Genomic DNA, 18,215 nt, shown 5'->3' with positions numbered 1-18,215 from the left:
AATTTAGGTTGGATTTTGCTTCTGAAAAACTGCCTGCAGTGTAAATTAATTCTATAAATAAGATTCCGAGTGTTTCACCTACTTAAAAGAGCAGAAATGTTTTCAAGCGCACGAGAAATACTATTTCCATAAAAGTAAGTGACAAGCAGAACCTGAAACATTTGAAACCTGGAATATCTCCTGCTTGGGGCAGGATTCCAAAGGCTAAAAAGACCCACATGTTCCTGGTTCAAGCTAAAGCTACTTCACGTCCAAGATCTTGAAGAAGATCTTTAAGAGCAATTCATTTAGAATAATTTATAACTTCACTTTTTCACCAAGGTATATAGGCTTTCTGTGTATGATGTGGAGTGAAATTCTATTTCAGCTGATCTAAAGCTGTCCACTGCTCAGTCTCGAAAAGAAAGAAGGAAGAAAAGGATGAAAGGTAGGAAGAAAAGATGGAGGAAGGGGAGGAAAGGGGGAAGGAAGAGGAAGATGGAGGAGAGGAAGGAAGGAGGAAGGGAAGGAAGGAAAAAAAAAGGAAAGGAAGGGAAGGAAAAGAGAGAGAAAGAGAAAGGGTGAGGAATAGGGGAGGTGAAATATGAAAAGGCTATAAATGAGCATGTTGCTTTGATGTTTTAATTTTGAAAATTATCACAGCTGTCTCTATGATTAGTCTGAGACCACCCCTATTTGTCAAAGGCTAGTTAACTAAACTGATGAGATAATGGTACTATGGAGACAATAGTTTCTGGTTTGGCTGAGATGTAAGCCCGTTAACCTTATTCTGTTCCAAGGGGCTTTGATCACAGCCCACCCAAGTTCCCCACTTACAAACAAGACCCTGGTCAAGAGGGAAGTCAGGAGAAAGTATAAATAGAGATGACCTGGTGTGTTTGGACTGTGGGTCTGATGACCAAAACTTTCCTCCTCTTATTTAATGTGACCTTGGGACAATCCCGAGCTCACCAGCAACTTTGCCTGAGATCCTCTCCAAACCCACCTGCAAAGCCGTGGTGAAATCAAAGGGAAGACAGCATGGGGGAGCATTTTTTAAAACTATGCAAATCTATAGAGATGTAAAGAATTGCAACTAGGGGTGGGTAGGAATCTCCGCCTCTGTCCACAATGCTTCAAGCACTTTCACACCCCAGACTGATCAGAAGCACCGTCCTTATCCAAGGTGTTCCTTGCTCAATGAAGTTATTATAATGCTCACTCTGAAGGGCAAAACAAACAAAAAGTCACCCTTTTAACTGGGATGGATGTTAATAAATTCCCTCTCAGCACTAACCCCTACAGTAACCTTCAGACAGAATCAGCTCACTTGTTGAGCAGTATCACCCATTGACTGGGTTTGTCTGGAGACTGCGATGGCTTTAAATGCCTGGCTTAATAAGCAATTCCAATGTCATTCTTTCCCCATCTGGATCAATATCAGAAGCAGCTTTGTGTGTCCGTTTCTTCCTTCTGGAATAGAGACTCTTTAGAGTGTTTGGAGCCAAAAGCACAAAGGACCCCATCTCTTGAGCATCAGCCATTATTGTTTTGATTTTTTTTTTCCTGATTTCTTCAAATATGGAAAAGGAAGAAGATAAAGGGCCAAGAACCCCCAGAAAGAGACCAGAGCTGTTTGATTTTTTACCTTGAAGGCGCCACCACCCATGTGCCTCTGGTATTCACAGCAGCACTCACTATCTCTCATTCTGGTGGACTCTGAGCTTTAGGCAGCTGAGGGTTTCACTGCCCTAGCAGGAAACAGATTGAGAGCTTTCTGGCCTGGGACATGTTGCACACCTTAGACATTAATGGCTTTAGGGAGGTGTTTTTTTCACAGCCAGTACTGTCTGTGAAAGTTATAAACAGCATATTTCTGACACACGTTGCAGCTGAATACTCAAAGTTGTCTCTGTTCCTTTTCAAAGAGGCTCATCTTGGTTTGGTAAGTTTCCATGTAGACTATTGAGATTTGTGCAGAATTGGCGTATTAGACCCTCAGTGTGGACTCAAGCTTCACCTCCCCCTGGATTCCAGACATCTGCACCCACTGGCCTACAGGAACAGCAAAACTCTGAATTGCAGGCTCTGTCTTCTGTGTACCCTGATCCATCCTCAAACTCTGATCTGCCCACAACCCACGTCTGAAGCAGAGCAGAGCTGAGTCACTGCCGCAGGCAGGGGCAGGGCGCGTTCCCTCTGTAGGCTTTCTAGAATGGATTTCTTCCTCTTGCCTTCCATCCCAGCCCCGCTGTGCCCAGGAGCAAGATCAGCCAGGCAGCATCTTCTGCCAAAACGGACCTCTTCTCTTGGGCATGATAGTAATCACTCAATCATCTTTGGTTTCTGGACTCAACACCAGTTTCTTCTTACTCCAGCCTGATGCCCAGCCTTGCACACGAAGCCTCACTCCACACACATCCACATACCCAGGAGAGGTGATAGATAAAATATATCCTAAGCAAAATCTGCCTAAGTCAGCACATAGGTCTTGAAAGATAATCTTGCACCAAGAACACAGACACAAGTGGGAGGGGGATGAATGTCTACTGGGAGATATGGAGCCACAAAGGACCAGGGGTAGAGGTTGATGAGATTTCTTTGGAAATAAATTTTTGAATCGTATTTTTTTATTTGAAAAATTATACTCCATTTAATGGTAGCATGTACATCTGTCTGCCTATAAATGCAAGTCCTTCTTGGGACCTGTCTCTCTACCTACTTAAGAGCAGTAAAATAAGAAAGTGATTCTGTGTGTGTACACGTGTGTGTGTTTCCTCAAAATCCAAAGGTAAGATAAACTTAAGCTTCTAAGGTTTGGGATTTATTTAAAATAGGGAAAGGAAAGTACCCAGTACATTAACATTTCATCTTATTTATTCTTGGCAATCATATAATTGTATCAAATCAAACTAAGTCTTAAGGACTCCTAGAATATCCCCACACCTACTAGAAACTTCTCAGGCCGCAGTCTCTCTCCCAAAGAAGGGGCACAGGTATTCAAGCATGGAGCCTGAGCTTGTGTAAGGCTACTCACACTCAAACAAACACAACTGCAGTGAGTCCCAAAGGTAGTTCAAAATAATACTTTCATCTGTAGCATTTGCCTACAGCCTGGATGTGAGGGGATTCTTTTCTTAAAATCAGGTGTGTTCATACACCTTCCACCCGCAGAAATACAGCCTTTTGGAAACAAATGCATCACAGCTCACTAAGTCAAGAGAAATCCATTCCAGTTTTAGAAATTCAATTTAGCTTGGGTAAGCCTCCAGGCTCTGCAAGTAAGCCCCATCACGAGGTTTATTATTCATAAATCTCTTTTTCAGGTTGGAAGGCTCCCAGCAGCCACTCTCTTTCCAGTATTTTTCTGCTTTTGTATGTCAATAAAAAAAATTAACTCTTGCAGTCTCTCTGGACAACCAATATCAAGGGATGGATCAAGAAATCCAGCAATGTTAGAGTTTCCCCCAAAAATCTTTTGGTTGTGTTCAAATTACTAATTTGTGGTGAATAATCTAGATTCAGATGGTTGTGGCTGTATGTGTAAACATGTTTGAATTTGATTTAGCCATTTATATGAGACAAAAAGATTTATAATGGAAGCTATGAGCTATTGTTTCTTTCAACTAGAAAGTTATTTCCAGAAACAAATGAAATCTGTGGCCTAACTAATCAAATGATGAAGGCACTTTGCTCACATAGGAATGAAAAGTCTCTGAACCTCCAAGCCCTGAAACATTTATTTTCTACATTTAAAAATAATTGTAACCCTAATATTTCTGAACAACCTGTCTTCCTGCTGCAGATGATACCACAAAATCTAGTTCTGGTGGAAACATTGGGTTTGAGTGTGTGTACTGAGGCTAACATCCTGGGAAAATGAGGAGGATTTTGAAACATTCTGGAGAGTATGCGGTAGGTCATATTTCACATCGGTAAATACCGTGATGACAACAACAACAAAAATAAATATTGAATTTATGAGAAATTTGGTTCCCAGCAAATGGTGCTCTCAAGATAATATTCCATGTAATGAAATGGCAGGAAAGCCCAATAATCTAAACACCTTCTGAAGTTTTAACGTACCTGACTTGGGTCTTTTGTGATCCAAATAATTTCAAGGCATCCATAGTTTACTCCCACAGTCTTTATTGCTTTATGTGTTAAATGGAGACCTCAACTAAATTTACCATATTTGGATTAAGAACACCCTGACTTGTATGGACAATTAATACAATTGAGAATGTTCCTTTTATTATTAAGTATTACTATCCAAATCTCATAACATTTTGATGGTTTTTTTAAATACTTCATATTTCAATTCCCAAGGGTCCTTGCTCCTTCAAGACATGTAGACAGCTTCATTTGATATTAATAGGAAATATACATTAACATAATAGATCTCCCAGATACCTGTAATGACAGAATAAAACCATTTGAATTTCAATGGAATGTAATACTAGGTTAAAACAGAAATTCCAAGATGATCTTCTCATATCAGGAATTTAAGAAAAAAAAATTAAGTAACTTCAATTCTTTAGGAAAATGTTTTTTAGATCACTTCTAGAAGTTTTTACCCTCACCTTTCTTGGGCTGTTTCGGTTTTTGTCTTTGCTCCTTTTTAGAGGCAAAAGCACAGACTTTACATTATAATAAAGTATCATGAACAAATATCATATATAGGCAGTTTTAGCTGAAATTAAACTATAGCTTGTTAATAATAATTTACATTTATACATTGCCATTATCTGGTAATTGTAAAACAATCTCAAATTCCCTTTTCTACCCCAAAAGGACTGTCATTTAATATCTAGAATTATCTAATGAAAAGCCTTATTCATAGCATCAGGAATATTTCTATTTAATTAATTTTCATACCTCCATAAAAAACCTCACTCAGTTTCCACTGGTGTGGACCAGTTTTCAGCTAAAAGAAGTTCCATGTCTTTGAATGGCAGAAGGTGGCATCACCTATAGTAGCCGGCAATTCCCTTTGGTGTAAAGCACTGAGCATGTCAGCGTGCTTTGAAGAACCAATAGGATAGCAACGTAAAGCCAAGGGGCAGAGACATCGAACACATAAGACCTAGTCCTGGCTTCGTCACCATGTGCCTGGTCTTCAGGCTCCTCAAGGCATGACATGAGACACGCTGAGCAGTAGTTCCCGAAGTGTGAACCGGGTACCCTGGGGGGTGCCTACATCCTTGAAGGGAGCCCGAAAGATCAAAAACATTTTTGGTCTTATAAAAGACACTATTATTATCAAAGGTAAGAGTTTGATCTTAAGGGATATTATTTGCTTTTTTAAATCTCGTACTCTCCCAAGTGAACAGAGGAATTTTCCGTAGGCTATACATCATGTGATATAACAGGTTGAATGCAGAAGCCAGTATGGAAATCCAGCTGTCCTCTGTCAAGCCAGACTTTAAAGAGCGTTGCAGAAATGTAAAATTGCCACTTTTTACTAAATATCCTTTTCCATTTTGGAAAATATAATGACTTTTCATTTTTTTTAATGTTACTTACATTAACATGTAGTAGGTTTATTATTTTATTTTTAATAAATTAATAAGAAAACCATTGAAAACTGTCTCCGTTTTAATTTCTAACATAGGAGACAGTGTATGGCGGATACACCTGATATCAATAGCGTAACTTAAGCATACCCTGAGAACGACCCTATGGTCTAAGAAGAAAGTGGGCTTAGAGTTGAGTTCCGAGCTAAGGAATCTGGGAGTGGCCAATCTAGAGATTCATTCCTATCTGTGAGGAACATCTGAATTCCCAGCCCATCCCATGGGATGCAGGCCATACAGGGAATTGGGGACCTTTGTTTTGGAATGAATGTAGATTGCCAAGTAGAAGTTGCTAGAGGGAGGGTGCTAAGTGAAAACGTGTAAACTGCAAGCTTGTTACACGCAGTTGTGGTTCTTTTATGCAGCCCCCCAACCACTGGACTGCCGTATAAGGTAACTCCCCTCAATAAATCCTATGTCTCGTTCACTGGCTTCAGGTCTTTTCTTCAGTGCCATCTATATTGGAGTCAGTAGGGTTCCAGCATGACAAACATCAATAGATATCACCAACATAAACAGTCCTCAAGAATTCTTTAAAATGGAAAGAAGTTGTGAGAACAAAAATGTTGGCTGGGTGTGGTGGCTTACACCTGTAATCCCAGGACTTGGGAGGCCAAGGCGGGTGGATCAGCTGAGTTCAGGAGTTCGAGACCAGCCTGGCCAACATGGTGAAACCCTGTCTCTACTAAAAATACAAAAATTAGCCAGGCGTGGTGGTGGGTGCCTGTAATTCCAGCTACTCAGGAGGCTGAGGCAGAAGAATCACTTGAACCCAGGAGGCAGAGGTTGCAGTGAGCCGAGATCATCCCATTGCACTCCAGCCGGGGCGACAAGAGTGAAACTCCATCTCAAAAAAGAGAATCACTACAATAGAGGATCTCTGAGAAGTCTTTTGACTGTAAAACTCTAATTCTAAGGCTGTGAGGTTCAGTGGAAAGGAATTTGCATGAACAGATGGCTATGAATGTATGAACTGGGAAAATCAGTGGAGGCTCACAGCGCCCTATGCTCCCCTATGGCAGGCAGTGGGTCCTTCCTCATATAGGCAACTACATTATTGCTCCTCCCTGTTAAGCCTCATCCTTTGCTCGCTCCTCTGCTTCCTGCCTTCCTTGCCAGGACCCCACACACCTACCCCAACTCACACACAGGAGACAGGGAAAGCCCTGGGCAGCAAAGGAAGAGCCATCAGCCTCATGGAAAACCTTGTTTCCTTCCTCTCCCAGCCCCCTCGCTCCAATTAGGACATTGTGGAGTCCCCACCTCTCTACTTACTGATATGATGACCCCCTTACCCAGGGGACACTGCACTCACCCTGCCCGACAGAACTGCCCTAAATGGGTGGGCACATTGGCAGCCTGCAGAGCAACATTCTTGTACTTGAGTCTTGCTCAGCTCAGACCCACCACAGAGACTCCAAAGGGGTTGTCAGGCCCCAGGGAATTTTAACAGGTGGTATTTGAGATTGGCATTATCCACAATCTGATTGGTGGACACCAGCATCAATTTCACCCAGTTGGAAGCAAGAGTCATTTTCCGTAAAAGGAGAGTTCCTCTTGAGTTAACAGAAAGGAAGAACACCCAGAGTCCACCTCACCGGAACTATGCTGTGGCCTTTGGTGCATACCACTGGGTATTTTTTATTATTATGCTTGTTCTTATGTCAATTGCTGAAGTTAGGGACCTGGGGTTCCAACTGGCTCTATTTCCTTCAGGATCCATGGACCTTCCATTTCTAGCTAAATCTCACCCCAATGCCAAGCGTCCGTTTCCTGATCCATAAAAATGTGATGATCATTCCTACAGTTTAGGACCATGGTTGAGACGGGCCCATGGAGAGGCAGGATGCAATGTTCCTGTCACCGCTATCATTTTTATTTGCTGGTGAATCGCTGCAGTGACATTCACTGACTCAGCAGCTTCCAGTGGACCAGCACCGCATTCTGTGTGCTCCAGAGGGCTGAAGCAACTTTTAAAACATAATTTCAGAAGTTGTGTACTTCACAGTTTTCAAATCACTTATCTCATTTGATCTCATTTTATCCTCACAACAACTTGGATGATTCTCACCCACCCTAATGAAGAAAGCAGAGAACTATATTTGCATTGTAATTACCACGTTGCCCAAAATGGGAGTCCTCCTATGGGAAGGAAACTTATCACGGCATTTAGCTAGCTCAGTTGTCTTCGTAAAACCAGACCTCAGTGCTCACTGTGAATTGCTAAAATCCACTGTCAGCTGAAGCACAGACACATATAGTAAGCTGATTGGGATGGGATGCATGATCCACACCTGCTGCGTACCCAGGGCTACAGATGGCAAAAAAGAAAGAACTTGGACTATTCATGTCCTCTTACCATTTTCACCAGATGTCTTGTCTTTTCCATTGGTTGCCCCAGCACCTTGTCGCTAAAGGCAAAAAAGAAAAGAAAAAAGAAATTGTTATCAGATATACTCGGGATTACTTTTGTCTCTTTTATAGTTCCAAACATCTCTTGCATTATACCAAGTTCTGTGTTACTTTAGCTCAGATGGCTAAAGCACGGTGCTAGTGAGACCAGGAATGGATCCACCAAGCAAGGATGTACTGAAGCTGCACAGACCAACCCCCTCATCCACATCCACTGCTGTAGGAATGCAGGTCACCAGTAACAAGAGAAACCAGGAGGGAGATCAAGCATAACTTCACTGAAAATATGAAGGCAACAGCCAATGTTCTGTATCAGCTACAAGATCAGCATTATTACTTTTGTTAATATCGGTCATTAGGCTGCTGTATTTTCATTCCAGTCACCATGTCCAATGTCTTTTTTTTTAATGAAACGGAGTCTCGCTCTGTCACCCAGGCTGGAGTGCAGTGGTGTGAGATCTCGGCTCACTGCAACCTCCACCTCCCAGATTCACACCATTCTCCTCCCTTGGCCTCCCGAGTAGCTGGGACTACAGGCGCCCACCACCACACCCGGCTAATTTTTTGTGTTTTTAATAGAGACAGGGTTTCACTGTGTTAGCCAGGATGGTCTCGATCTCCTGACGTCGTAATCCACCCACTTCAGCCTCCCAAAGTGCTGGGATTACAGGCGTGAGCCACTGCGCCCGGCCCAATGTCTTCTTTTTAAATAAATTTTAATCAACTAAGAAACTCTTATATTTCCTCCTACTTAAAAACTATTTTTTCTGCCATTGCTTATGCCTATCTTGTGCATTTTCATTTTACCAGGTTAATTACAAGTATGAAGTCTTTTAAGGTTAGACTTAATTCTTTGGGCAAGATTCTCTGGGTGTGAAGTCTGGGGAGCCGTGTGAAATGCACCACACATGTAAACAGAAAGGGTGTTTCCTCAAAGCTTAACGTGATTCTAGTTGATGGAGAGAGAAGCATTTTGTCATTCTCATTTTTTGGTTGTTATCAAAAAGTATGCTTTGAGTTGGAAAGGACTGAAAAGCTTATAAAGTCTCTAACCGTTTTTTGTTTTTTTTTGTTTTTTTTTTTTTTTTTCCTGAGACGGAGTCTCACTCTGTCCCAGGCTGGAGTGCAGCAGCTGGATCTCAGCTCACTGAAACCTCTACCTCCCAGGTTCAAGTGATTCTCCTACCTCGGCCTACAGAGTAGCTAGGATTACAGGCACATGCCACCACACCCAGCTAATTTTTGTATTTTTAGTAGAGATGGGGTTTCACCGTGTTGGCCAGGATGGTCTCAGACTCCTGACCCCGTGATCCACCCACCTCAGCCTCCGAAAGTGCTGGGATTACAGGCGTGAGCCACTGTGCCTGGCCAAGTCTCTAACTTTCAGGGGAAGAAAATGAGGGAGGTAGAAGGAGCATGACTTGCCCTAGATTATGCAGCTAATGAGTGACTGAGTAAAGACTGGACCCTGGACTTCCTTGCCCTCAGGAATTGCTACTGTGACGCCACTATCTGAATGGGATCCTAGAAAAAAACAGCAGAGCACCGAACAAGGAGAAAACCATGATGGGTGACTAAGGGATAAGGTACCCTCAAAATTCATATTTGGGTCCAGGTCTTTAGCCTAAAAACAGTATCAGAAAAGTAACAATCAGTTCCCTTTGGCATTCAACATTGTCATAAGAAATTCTCAGGTCATTTGTCAACCCTTAATTAATGGTAAATGGATCATCTGGGAAAACCTTGCTTTCAGAGTCTGAGAAGTATAAATAAATAGAATAAATGATCAAGATTTATATTAATAAAGTAAACCATCCTCACATATGCTTATTGCAGACGATAATCCCGTAAAGAAGCAAAGTAAAGCTTCCCACTTATTACCAACACTGTTCACCCTCCATCTGAGTCAATGTGAAATGATTTAAATCAGGAATACCATTTCTTAAATATAGTAGATTTGCAAGTGAAAATGCCTGCTTCTTTTTGTCTGTCCTTATGTTGATGCCTCCTCTTTTTAAACACAAGGCTCGTACGTTTGCTGCACTGGGTGGAAATCTGACTACTATTGAGTTGGACCAAATCCGAGATGCAACAGCAGCCTCAGGTGATTAAACTCTGGCATTCAAATCCAGTATCTTTCCCTGCATAATTCATAGATGGCTCAAATAAAAGAAAATTTCATGGAATAAAAGAACAGTGTTTTAGAGTAGAATAAAGTCAAATTAAATGGAAGGCAAGTGCAAAATAGGTGCATGCTCAACCCCACTGTCTTTAAATACCTTAAACATGGATGTTTTTCAAATGTCATGAATAACTTGTTCCATAAAAGATCACTTTTTAGAAACCAAAAGAAAACCGAAATGAAATGTGCACAGGGGAGAAAAGGAGTCATTTTTTCGGGATTTCTAAGATGGGGTTTTTATGTCAGGTTGTATTTAATGGAGACACAATGAAGGTGATTTATGTCATAGGAGACAGTGTCTCGCATCAAAAAATGATCCTGACAAAAAAGAACTCGTTATTGAAAGTATCTCATTTCAGAATTCTTTGAGACCTTTTGACATATTCAATGGAGGTCTTAGGGCAGAGGAGGAATTCTCCAAGAGCTACCCTATTCCCAGGGTCTGGTCTTTACAATGCCAGGCAGTCGCAGTTTCACTGAACTTATAGTGGAGAGAGTCTTTGCCAGGCTGGGTGTTGGGTAATCACGGCTCATGCTGCTGGGGCCGGGCTTCAAGGGCGCTCAAGCATCATCAACTTATTGAGTTCTGACAGCATCCCTGATGGGGTAGATGCCCTTAGTGTCCTCATCAGACTCACTTTACCAATTATATCCTGAGGTACAGAGAGGAATTTGCTCAAGCCCACAAAGTGCGGAAGAGGCAGAGGCAGAATTCAGCCCCCAAGAAGCTAGCTCTGGAACCTTCCTTTTAGCCACTGTACTTAAGCATCTCTCAGTACTGTGTGCAGCATCTCTCCTGAGGGCCTCTGTCAGCAGGTGGGGAGTTAGGAGGCAGTGAGATTTGAGTTTGAAGGTAAATGTGACTTCATTTACACCACAGGCTGGAGTTTTGAGAACTCTTGGCTTTTAGGAATAGGCAGAGTCAAACAGTAGCCAAGCGTTCAATTCCAGAAATGCTATCAGATCTTTATTAATGTTTAAATAATATAAGCACCCAGAGCTAGGCTCTACTAAAATAAATAGCAGATGGATGTGTGGATGGATAGATGAATGGATGGGTAGATGAATGGATAGGTGGATGAATGGGTGGATGGGTGGGTGGGTGGGTGGATGGATGGATGGATGGATGGATGGATGGATGGATGGACAGATGGATGGATGAATGGGTGGATGGATAGATGAGTGGGTGGATGAATGAATGGATGGATGGATGGATGGATGGATAGATGGATAGATGAGTAGATAAATGGGTAGATGGATGGGTAGATGGGTGGATGGTCAAATGAACAGATAGATGGAGGTAGGTCATTCTCTAAGCAACCACTAGGGAAAAGATTCTTTTTCATGAGGTGATAGAAGTTAGCATCTTCGGGAAGAGGCTGCCTTTTCTCTCCACCCCACTCTCATTCCCAAATAGGAGAAGATGTGATCTCTTATCTCTGTTCTAAATGAGCTCCAACTACAAGTTCATCATCCTAAGAACATATGTTGCCCACTGAACAGAAGTAGTCATAGTTCAAAAGTATCATTTATTATAATTGAACTAATAAATGAAATCAAGTATTCAAGAAACAGGGCACAATAAATTGGCTTCAGAGCAAACCCTGATATGAGATTCTGGAATCCTGAGCTCTTTCTTAGGAATTTCAGAAATGATCCAATGGTATCATGAATACCACCAATGTGTCATTCAGTTATCAATGTAACTTAATATGTTAGGATATGCAGAAGGTAGTACAAGTTCTCCTTAAACAAATATGCATAGCCACAATGACCAACTTAATGCAGGTGTAGAAAATATGCTATTGGAATTATCTAGAGAACTAAGCACTAGAGTATTTGAGAGCTCATGAATGTGGCATTCAGATATCTGTGAATTTGTCAGCAGATATTTTCTTCAATGTTTTCCAAGGGATCTAGAGAGTGAGTCAGTTATGACTGCTAAGAACAGCAGGGGTTGATACATGTGGGATTTCGCTTATCTTTTCTTCTGGGGAAGGGGTTAGTAGGGTGGTAGTAGAGGAAAAAGTCAGTATCAACTTTAACCACAGCAAAACCAAATCCATTAGATTGTCTAATAATTCCACTCCCAGGAGAACGCCGCCATGAGTCTTGCAGTCTATATCACAATACTCAGCTCAGATGTTCTCATTCTTCTCCTGATCATCTCCAGCCTGACACCCACCCTAATGACTTCTCTTTCATAAAATGCTCCTGTTTGGGACCCTCCGCAACACCTTGTTCCCATGAAGACATGGCATCTTCCTGGATGCTCACGGAAGAGTCTAGAAGAAGGACAGCCCCTTCCTCCTTCAACCACCTGAAATCAGCGTCCCTGGTGCTCAAGTCAGCTCTGTGTCTGTCCACATCATCAGGGACACTGGCCCTCCCTCTTTAAACATGTTAGAGTGATGTCCCTATTGTTATCCCCAGAGACCTCCAAAAAAGACAGGTGGCCCTCTGTGGGTCAGTGTATTCCACTTAGATTGACCTTCACGATCACAAGTAGTAACACCACTTGGCTCTTTCAAACAAAAGACACATTTCCCTCACAATGACTTCCTTCAATATTGTCCTTATTTCACCATTAGAACATGCTACATGCCCATCTAAGGCTCAACACAAGAATTCAAAATCACAGCCTGCATCCTCAGCCCTGTGCCAGGCAGGTGGTGTGTGTGCTGGGACTCTGAGGAGGAGTCATAGGAGGACCCAGGGAGGCAGGTGAGATGCTCTGGGTTCTTAAACACGTGCCAAGCAACTCACACAGCCTCAGAAAGCGAGGTTTCCATTCTTGGCAGTGTTCATGAGTAAAAGTAGAACACTTCAGAATCTAATAAAACCCCAATTAAAGGGAACCTAAATAACAAATGGGTATATGAAGATCCTTGTGCCTCTAAATGTTTACTCTGATAATCTCATACGTGCCCGGTATCCATAAAAAGGCAGGAGAGGTGTTTAAAAGTACAATTTTTTGAAGTAAATTTTCCTGACAGTTCTGTTGCACCAAAGTCTGCAGGAAGGTAATGAAGAATATATATTAGTCTGGGTTTCCCAGAAAACAGAGCATGAGGCAGATGCCAGTTGCACTACGGTTTTATTAGAGAAGGCAGTGCCAGAAGTGAAAGAGAGAGGATGGGAAGGTGGGGAGTGGAGAGGCAGCTGCTATGAGGATGCTTCATCAGACTGGCCATCAAGAGGTATAACCAAATGCTGATCCTCCCAGACTCAGAGGGTAACCATCCTTCTACTCTCTATGTCTATGAGTTCAATCGTTTTGCTTTTTAGACCTGACAAGTAAGTAAGAATACGCAATGTTTGTCTTTCTGTGCCTGGCTTATTTCCCTTAACATAACAATCTCCAGTTCCATCCATGTTGTTGCAAATGACTAGATCTCATTCTTTTTTATGGCCGAATACGGGAGGTGGGGATGGTTAATACGTACAAAAAAATAGTTAGAATAAGTAAGACCTACTATTTGATAGCACAACAGGGTGACGATAGTCAACAATAACTTAACTATACATTTTAAAACAACTTAAAGAGTGTAATTGAATTGTTTGTAACTCAAAGAATACATGCTTATGGAAATGGATACCCCATTCTCCATGATGTATTTATTTCACATTGCATGCCTATATCAAAATGTCTCATGTCCCCTATAAATATATACACCTACTATGTACCCACAAAAATTAAAATTTAAAAAAGTTTTAAAACACAAAATTCTAAATGCTGATCTTGCAATGTGGCCCCCGAGAGCTGTGTGAACTGTGTCTGAGGACAGAGGCTCTAGGAAGAAGACTAAAAAGTGATCCACCACGTGGGCGGAGGACTACCCAGGTGCCTAGGCAAGAGACTGAAGGCACAAACTGTTTCAGTGTAATAAAGAAAATAGTTTGAATAAGAATAGTCATGATACAAATTAGATATAGAGATGATCATGAACAATTATCAATCATTATTATAAACATTATTAATCATTAGCTTTTAATATTACTCTTTGTTGCATTACTAATATAACCTAGGAATAACCGACGGGCATAGGGTCAGGTGCTGAAGGGACATTGTGAGACGTGACCTAGAAGGCAAGAAGTGAGCCTTCTGTCCTTATGCCCATATAAGGGCCCCTTGAGGGCTCCTTGGTCAAGCGGTAACGCCAGTTTCTGGGAAGACACCCGTTACTTAGCATACCGTGAAAGGGAGTCTCCTTTCCTTGGAGAAGTCAGGGAACACTCTGCTCCACCAGCTTCTTGTGGAAGGTTGGATATTATCCAGGCCTGCCCGCCAGTCATCCGGAGGCCTTAACCCCTCCCTGTGGTGCTGTGCCTCAATGGTCACACTCCTTGTCCACTTTCATGCTCCTCTGGTACTCCTGGTTCCTCTTTGAAGTTCGTAGTAGATAGCAGTAGAAGAAACAGTGAAAGTCTTAAAGTCTTTGATCTTTCTTATAAGTGCAGAGAAGAAAATGCTGACCTCTGCTTCCTTCTCTCTCTGCTTCGGTACCTAAAAGGGAAGGGCCCCCTATCCTGTAATCACGTGACTTGCTTCACCTTGTCAATCACTTAGAAGATTCACCCTCCTTACCCTGCCCCCTTGTGTTGTATGCAATAAATATCAGCGAGCGCAGCTATTTGGGGCCACTATCGGTCTCCGCATCTCGATGGTAGTGGTCCCCGGGGCCCAGCTGTTTTCTCTTTATCTCTTTGTCTTGTGCCTTTATTTATTACAATCTCTCATCTCCGCGCACGGGGAGAATACCCACTAAGCCCCGTAGGGCTGGGCCCTACACCACCAGCCGCCGTCTCTCATTGATCCAAGGTGCTTCACAGAGCACCAATTCCCAACACATCTGGACCCTGCAAGGTCTTGCACCTAGCATCTGCCTGGGTTGATGAGGAAGCCCCAAGGCAAGGGGTGGAGGTGGAGGTGATTGATGTGGGCAGGAGATGACATGCTGTTACTGTGCACCTTGCCTGAAGTCTGCAGAGCCCACGCTGAGTCAGCCACCCACGGGGGTCCTCAGAGAGGGCCTAGTGACACATGAGAGGTGTCTGACTCAGCACATAGACATGACTGGGTGACTTTTTTTTTCTTCACTAAGTTGCATAATCACAAACAATCCCTTCATATTCAATACCCTGCTAGTTGAATGGACCACACCAAGTTCCAGGTGAATAACTGGACTTGGATCCATTTCTCTCTGTACTTTACACTTAGAATGGACATAAAGATATGTCTGACCATATATACGCTACAGTTAGGAGCTGCACAACATCATTAATACCTAGGTCTTCAGTTCAGGGCTTGAATAGAAAATGTGCTGGCATCCCGAACATCACTAACAGTCCCACAAACAAATTCTTTTGAAAACAAAAAACTCGATTACTTCTCAGTCTACTATTCTTCCTTGTGAAATATATTACAAAATCACAGTGTTCCTGAAATCACCACCACTGGGTAAGGCAAACAAGGCATTTCCCCTGGTCACAAAATTTAAGAGGCCTCCAAGCAACTCAGTAATCAAAATAAATCATAGGTTAATGCAATATTTTTCAAATAAGAAGTATTGCAAAAAGTCATGATGAACAAAATATTAAAATTTTGGCCGAGCACGGTGGCTCACACCTGTCATCCCAGCACTTTGGGAGGCTGAGGTGGATGGATCACCTGGGGTCAGGAGTTTGAGACCAGTCTGGCCAACATGGTGAAACCCCATCTTTACTAAAAATAAAAATTAAAAAAAAAAAAATGAGCTGGGTGGGGTGGTGAACACCTTTAATCCCAGCCACTCTGGAGGCTGAAGCAGGAGAATCGCTTGAACCTGGGAGGCAGAGGTTGCACTGAGCCAAGGTCGTGCCATTGCACTCCAGCCTGGGCAACAAGAGCGAGACTGTCTCAAATAAATAAATAAAAATAAATAAATAAATATTAAAATTTGAAATAGACAGGATCGGAATTACTGATATTTCCTTCTGCCTTGGGCTTCAGTGTGTTTCAACCCAACTCTAGTCACCATGTCTCCCTGAAGTAAGGAAAAGATTGGAGAAACCCAATAATTCCAAGCTTTCGGAAAATTATTCTAATATAGTCATTGAAATCTTTTCATTCCATCACGGGCCGTGCCTGGGCCTGAAGGACTCCTGTTGTGGTTTGGAGAGTGTTTGTAATACGACTTCTAGAATGCTTCAGTGGAGGGCCTCGCTTCCAACCTTTGGTGTCCATACCCATAAAATCAGTGTGCTATTCATACGTCAGTAAGAAGCCAACTCACCTAAACCTGTTTTATCATCATCATAACCCAGCACACGAGACAGATCATGCCTATTTGGGAAATAATTCAGCCCAGTACACTTTGTTCCATCTTTAGGATAAAATACAAGTTCCCATTAAAAGACACTTATTTTTCATTCCAGTGGTTGAAGAATATGAAATGTGAAATTCCAGTTGGTTAAATTTGGGGTCCAAACTGCAGTCTAATAATGTTTTTTTCTGAATATATGCCTCTAGCATTTAAAGTAGGTAAATCTGTATTCACTCTAAGAACTTGGTTTGATATTTAATTTGGTGAGATATGGTTGGACTGGGGGTCACCACTTTTGAAGACCCCTAAGCGTTAGGGAACAAGGAGGCTTCTGAAGCTGTCAGGGTCCAGGTCATCCCCTAATTTCTTAGGGTGCCATACACCCCTCCCTTTCTTTCCCATATCCCCAGTAGACTCGCCTATGTGGCCACCAAATATTGGAAAGAGCTTTATACATGAGTCTGGCTTTGGCAACACTAGAAACAAAGAGACAATCTTCATGCAGCCAGGTCCACAGGGGACAAGGGACAACTGGACCCACAGAGGCCCCTGGCTCACAGAGGCGTTCCCTCTCAGCTCTGTGATCAAGCCACGCAGGGATGGAAGTGAAACGGGCTCTCCCAGTCCTACTATCAGCCTCTCACGGCTACTGCCCAGGAAAACTTCTCTAGTTAAAGGACTGCAGTGTTCTCCAGGCTAAGAAGTAAAGATTATTTTTTAAAGTGAAACGGAAATTAGGTACATTTACCAATGTGCAAAGCTGTCAGCAGAAAAAGTCACAGGTATAGAGTGAGACAGGTACCCAGACTCAGCCAGGGCAGGGGACAAACTCCTGGACTGTTCGTGTTTGCCTTTGCTGAGTCAGGCCCTGGGCTAGGCCCGAGGGTCCCAAGCAGAAGGGACCCAATGCTCCCACTTTGGTGGCTCGTAGCCTGGAGGGCCAGGCAGAGAATAAAGCAACCATCTCAGTGTGGAGGGGAGGAGAGCTGAGACCCAAGAATGATTGACATCACGGGCAGTGGGGAAGTCCCCTAACTCACACTGCTGTCAGGTCTTGAGGGAGGTGTGCTAGCCACTGATTGTCCCTACCAGCTGCATATCACTGGAGAAATTGCTCATTGAAGTCTCAGTCCCCTCCCTGCAAAAGAAAAATGATAATCCATGCATCCTACTGGCCATAGCTAAGGGACCTGGACCCAGCAGCCATGCTCTCCCCACCTGTCCATCAATGACAGCGTTTACCACAAAACCCATTGTTGAGTGATGTTAAATGGGTTGTTTATCTCTACGAAAAGAGAGAAAGTATTTGTTCCTAAGTCCTCTTTAAAATTTTGCCCCCTGTTCCCAACATCTGACTTTTGTTGGCCCCTGTCTACCACGGAGCTGCTGCGATTCTGCAAAGGAAGGAAAGTAAATCCTTTTTCTTCTCATGGTGGCTTGAAAGCTCTTGTTAGCAGGTGCTACTTAACACCGTCTATCCCCTGGTGATGTATCTTCCCTTAAGTTATTTTTCTCCACAGTGCTGTCTTCTTTTTGTGCTGTAGCATCCTGATATCAACACTTCTAATGGTTTCAGGGCTTTTAGCTCCCCTGGAATGGCAGCATCTCGACAAGCAGTTCCCTAGATGGATCATAAAAAAGGGGAAAAACACAAATCTGCATATCTTTGGTATATATGGCACATGAGGACCATGAAGTTTCAGATATTGCATATCCCTCGCACAATTAATACCCCACACAGGAGAGACACAATGTGCAGGA

At 42.7% G+C, this 18,215-nt stretch overlaps 1 protein-coding gene across 1 annotated transcript in view; it reads right to left on the bottom strand.

Annotated features, from left to right (window-relative positions):
- The window catches only part of PCP4 (Purkinje cell protein 4), a 60,478-nt gene that overhangs the window by 22,015 nt on the left and 20,248 nt on the right, over positions 1-18,215 (bottom strand). Inside the window, exon 2 of the mRNA XM_003895472.4 lies at positions 7,915-7,966. Coding sequence (XP_003895521.1) covers positions 7,915-7,966 — 52 coding nt within the window. The remainder of the gene's footprint in view (positions 1-7,914; positions 7,967-18,215) is intronic.

The sequence above is a fragment of the Papio anubis genome, chromosome 4 (assembly GCF_008728515.1).
Source record: "Papio anubis isolate 15944 chromosome 4, Panubis1.0, whole genome shotgun sequence".
In the NCBI taxonomy this organism is placed as follows: Eukaryota; Metazoa; Chordata; class Mammalia; order Primates; family Cercopithecidae; genus Papio; species Papio anubis.
Note: the sequence above shows the minus strand (reverse complement) of the source record. Positions and strands in the feature narration are given on the sequence as shown.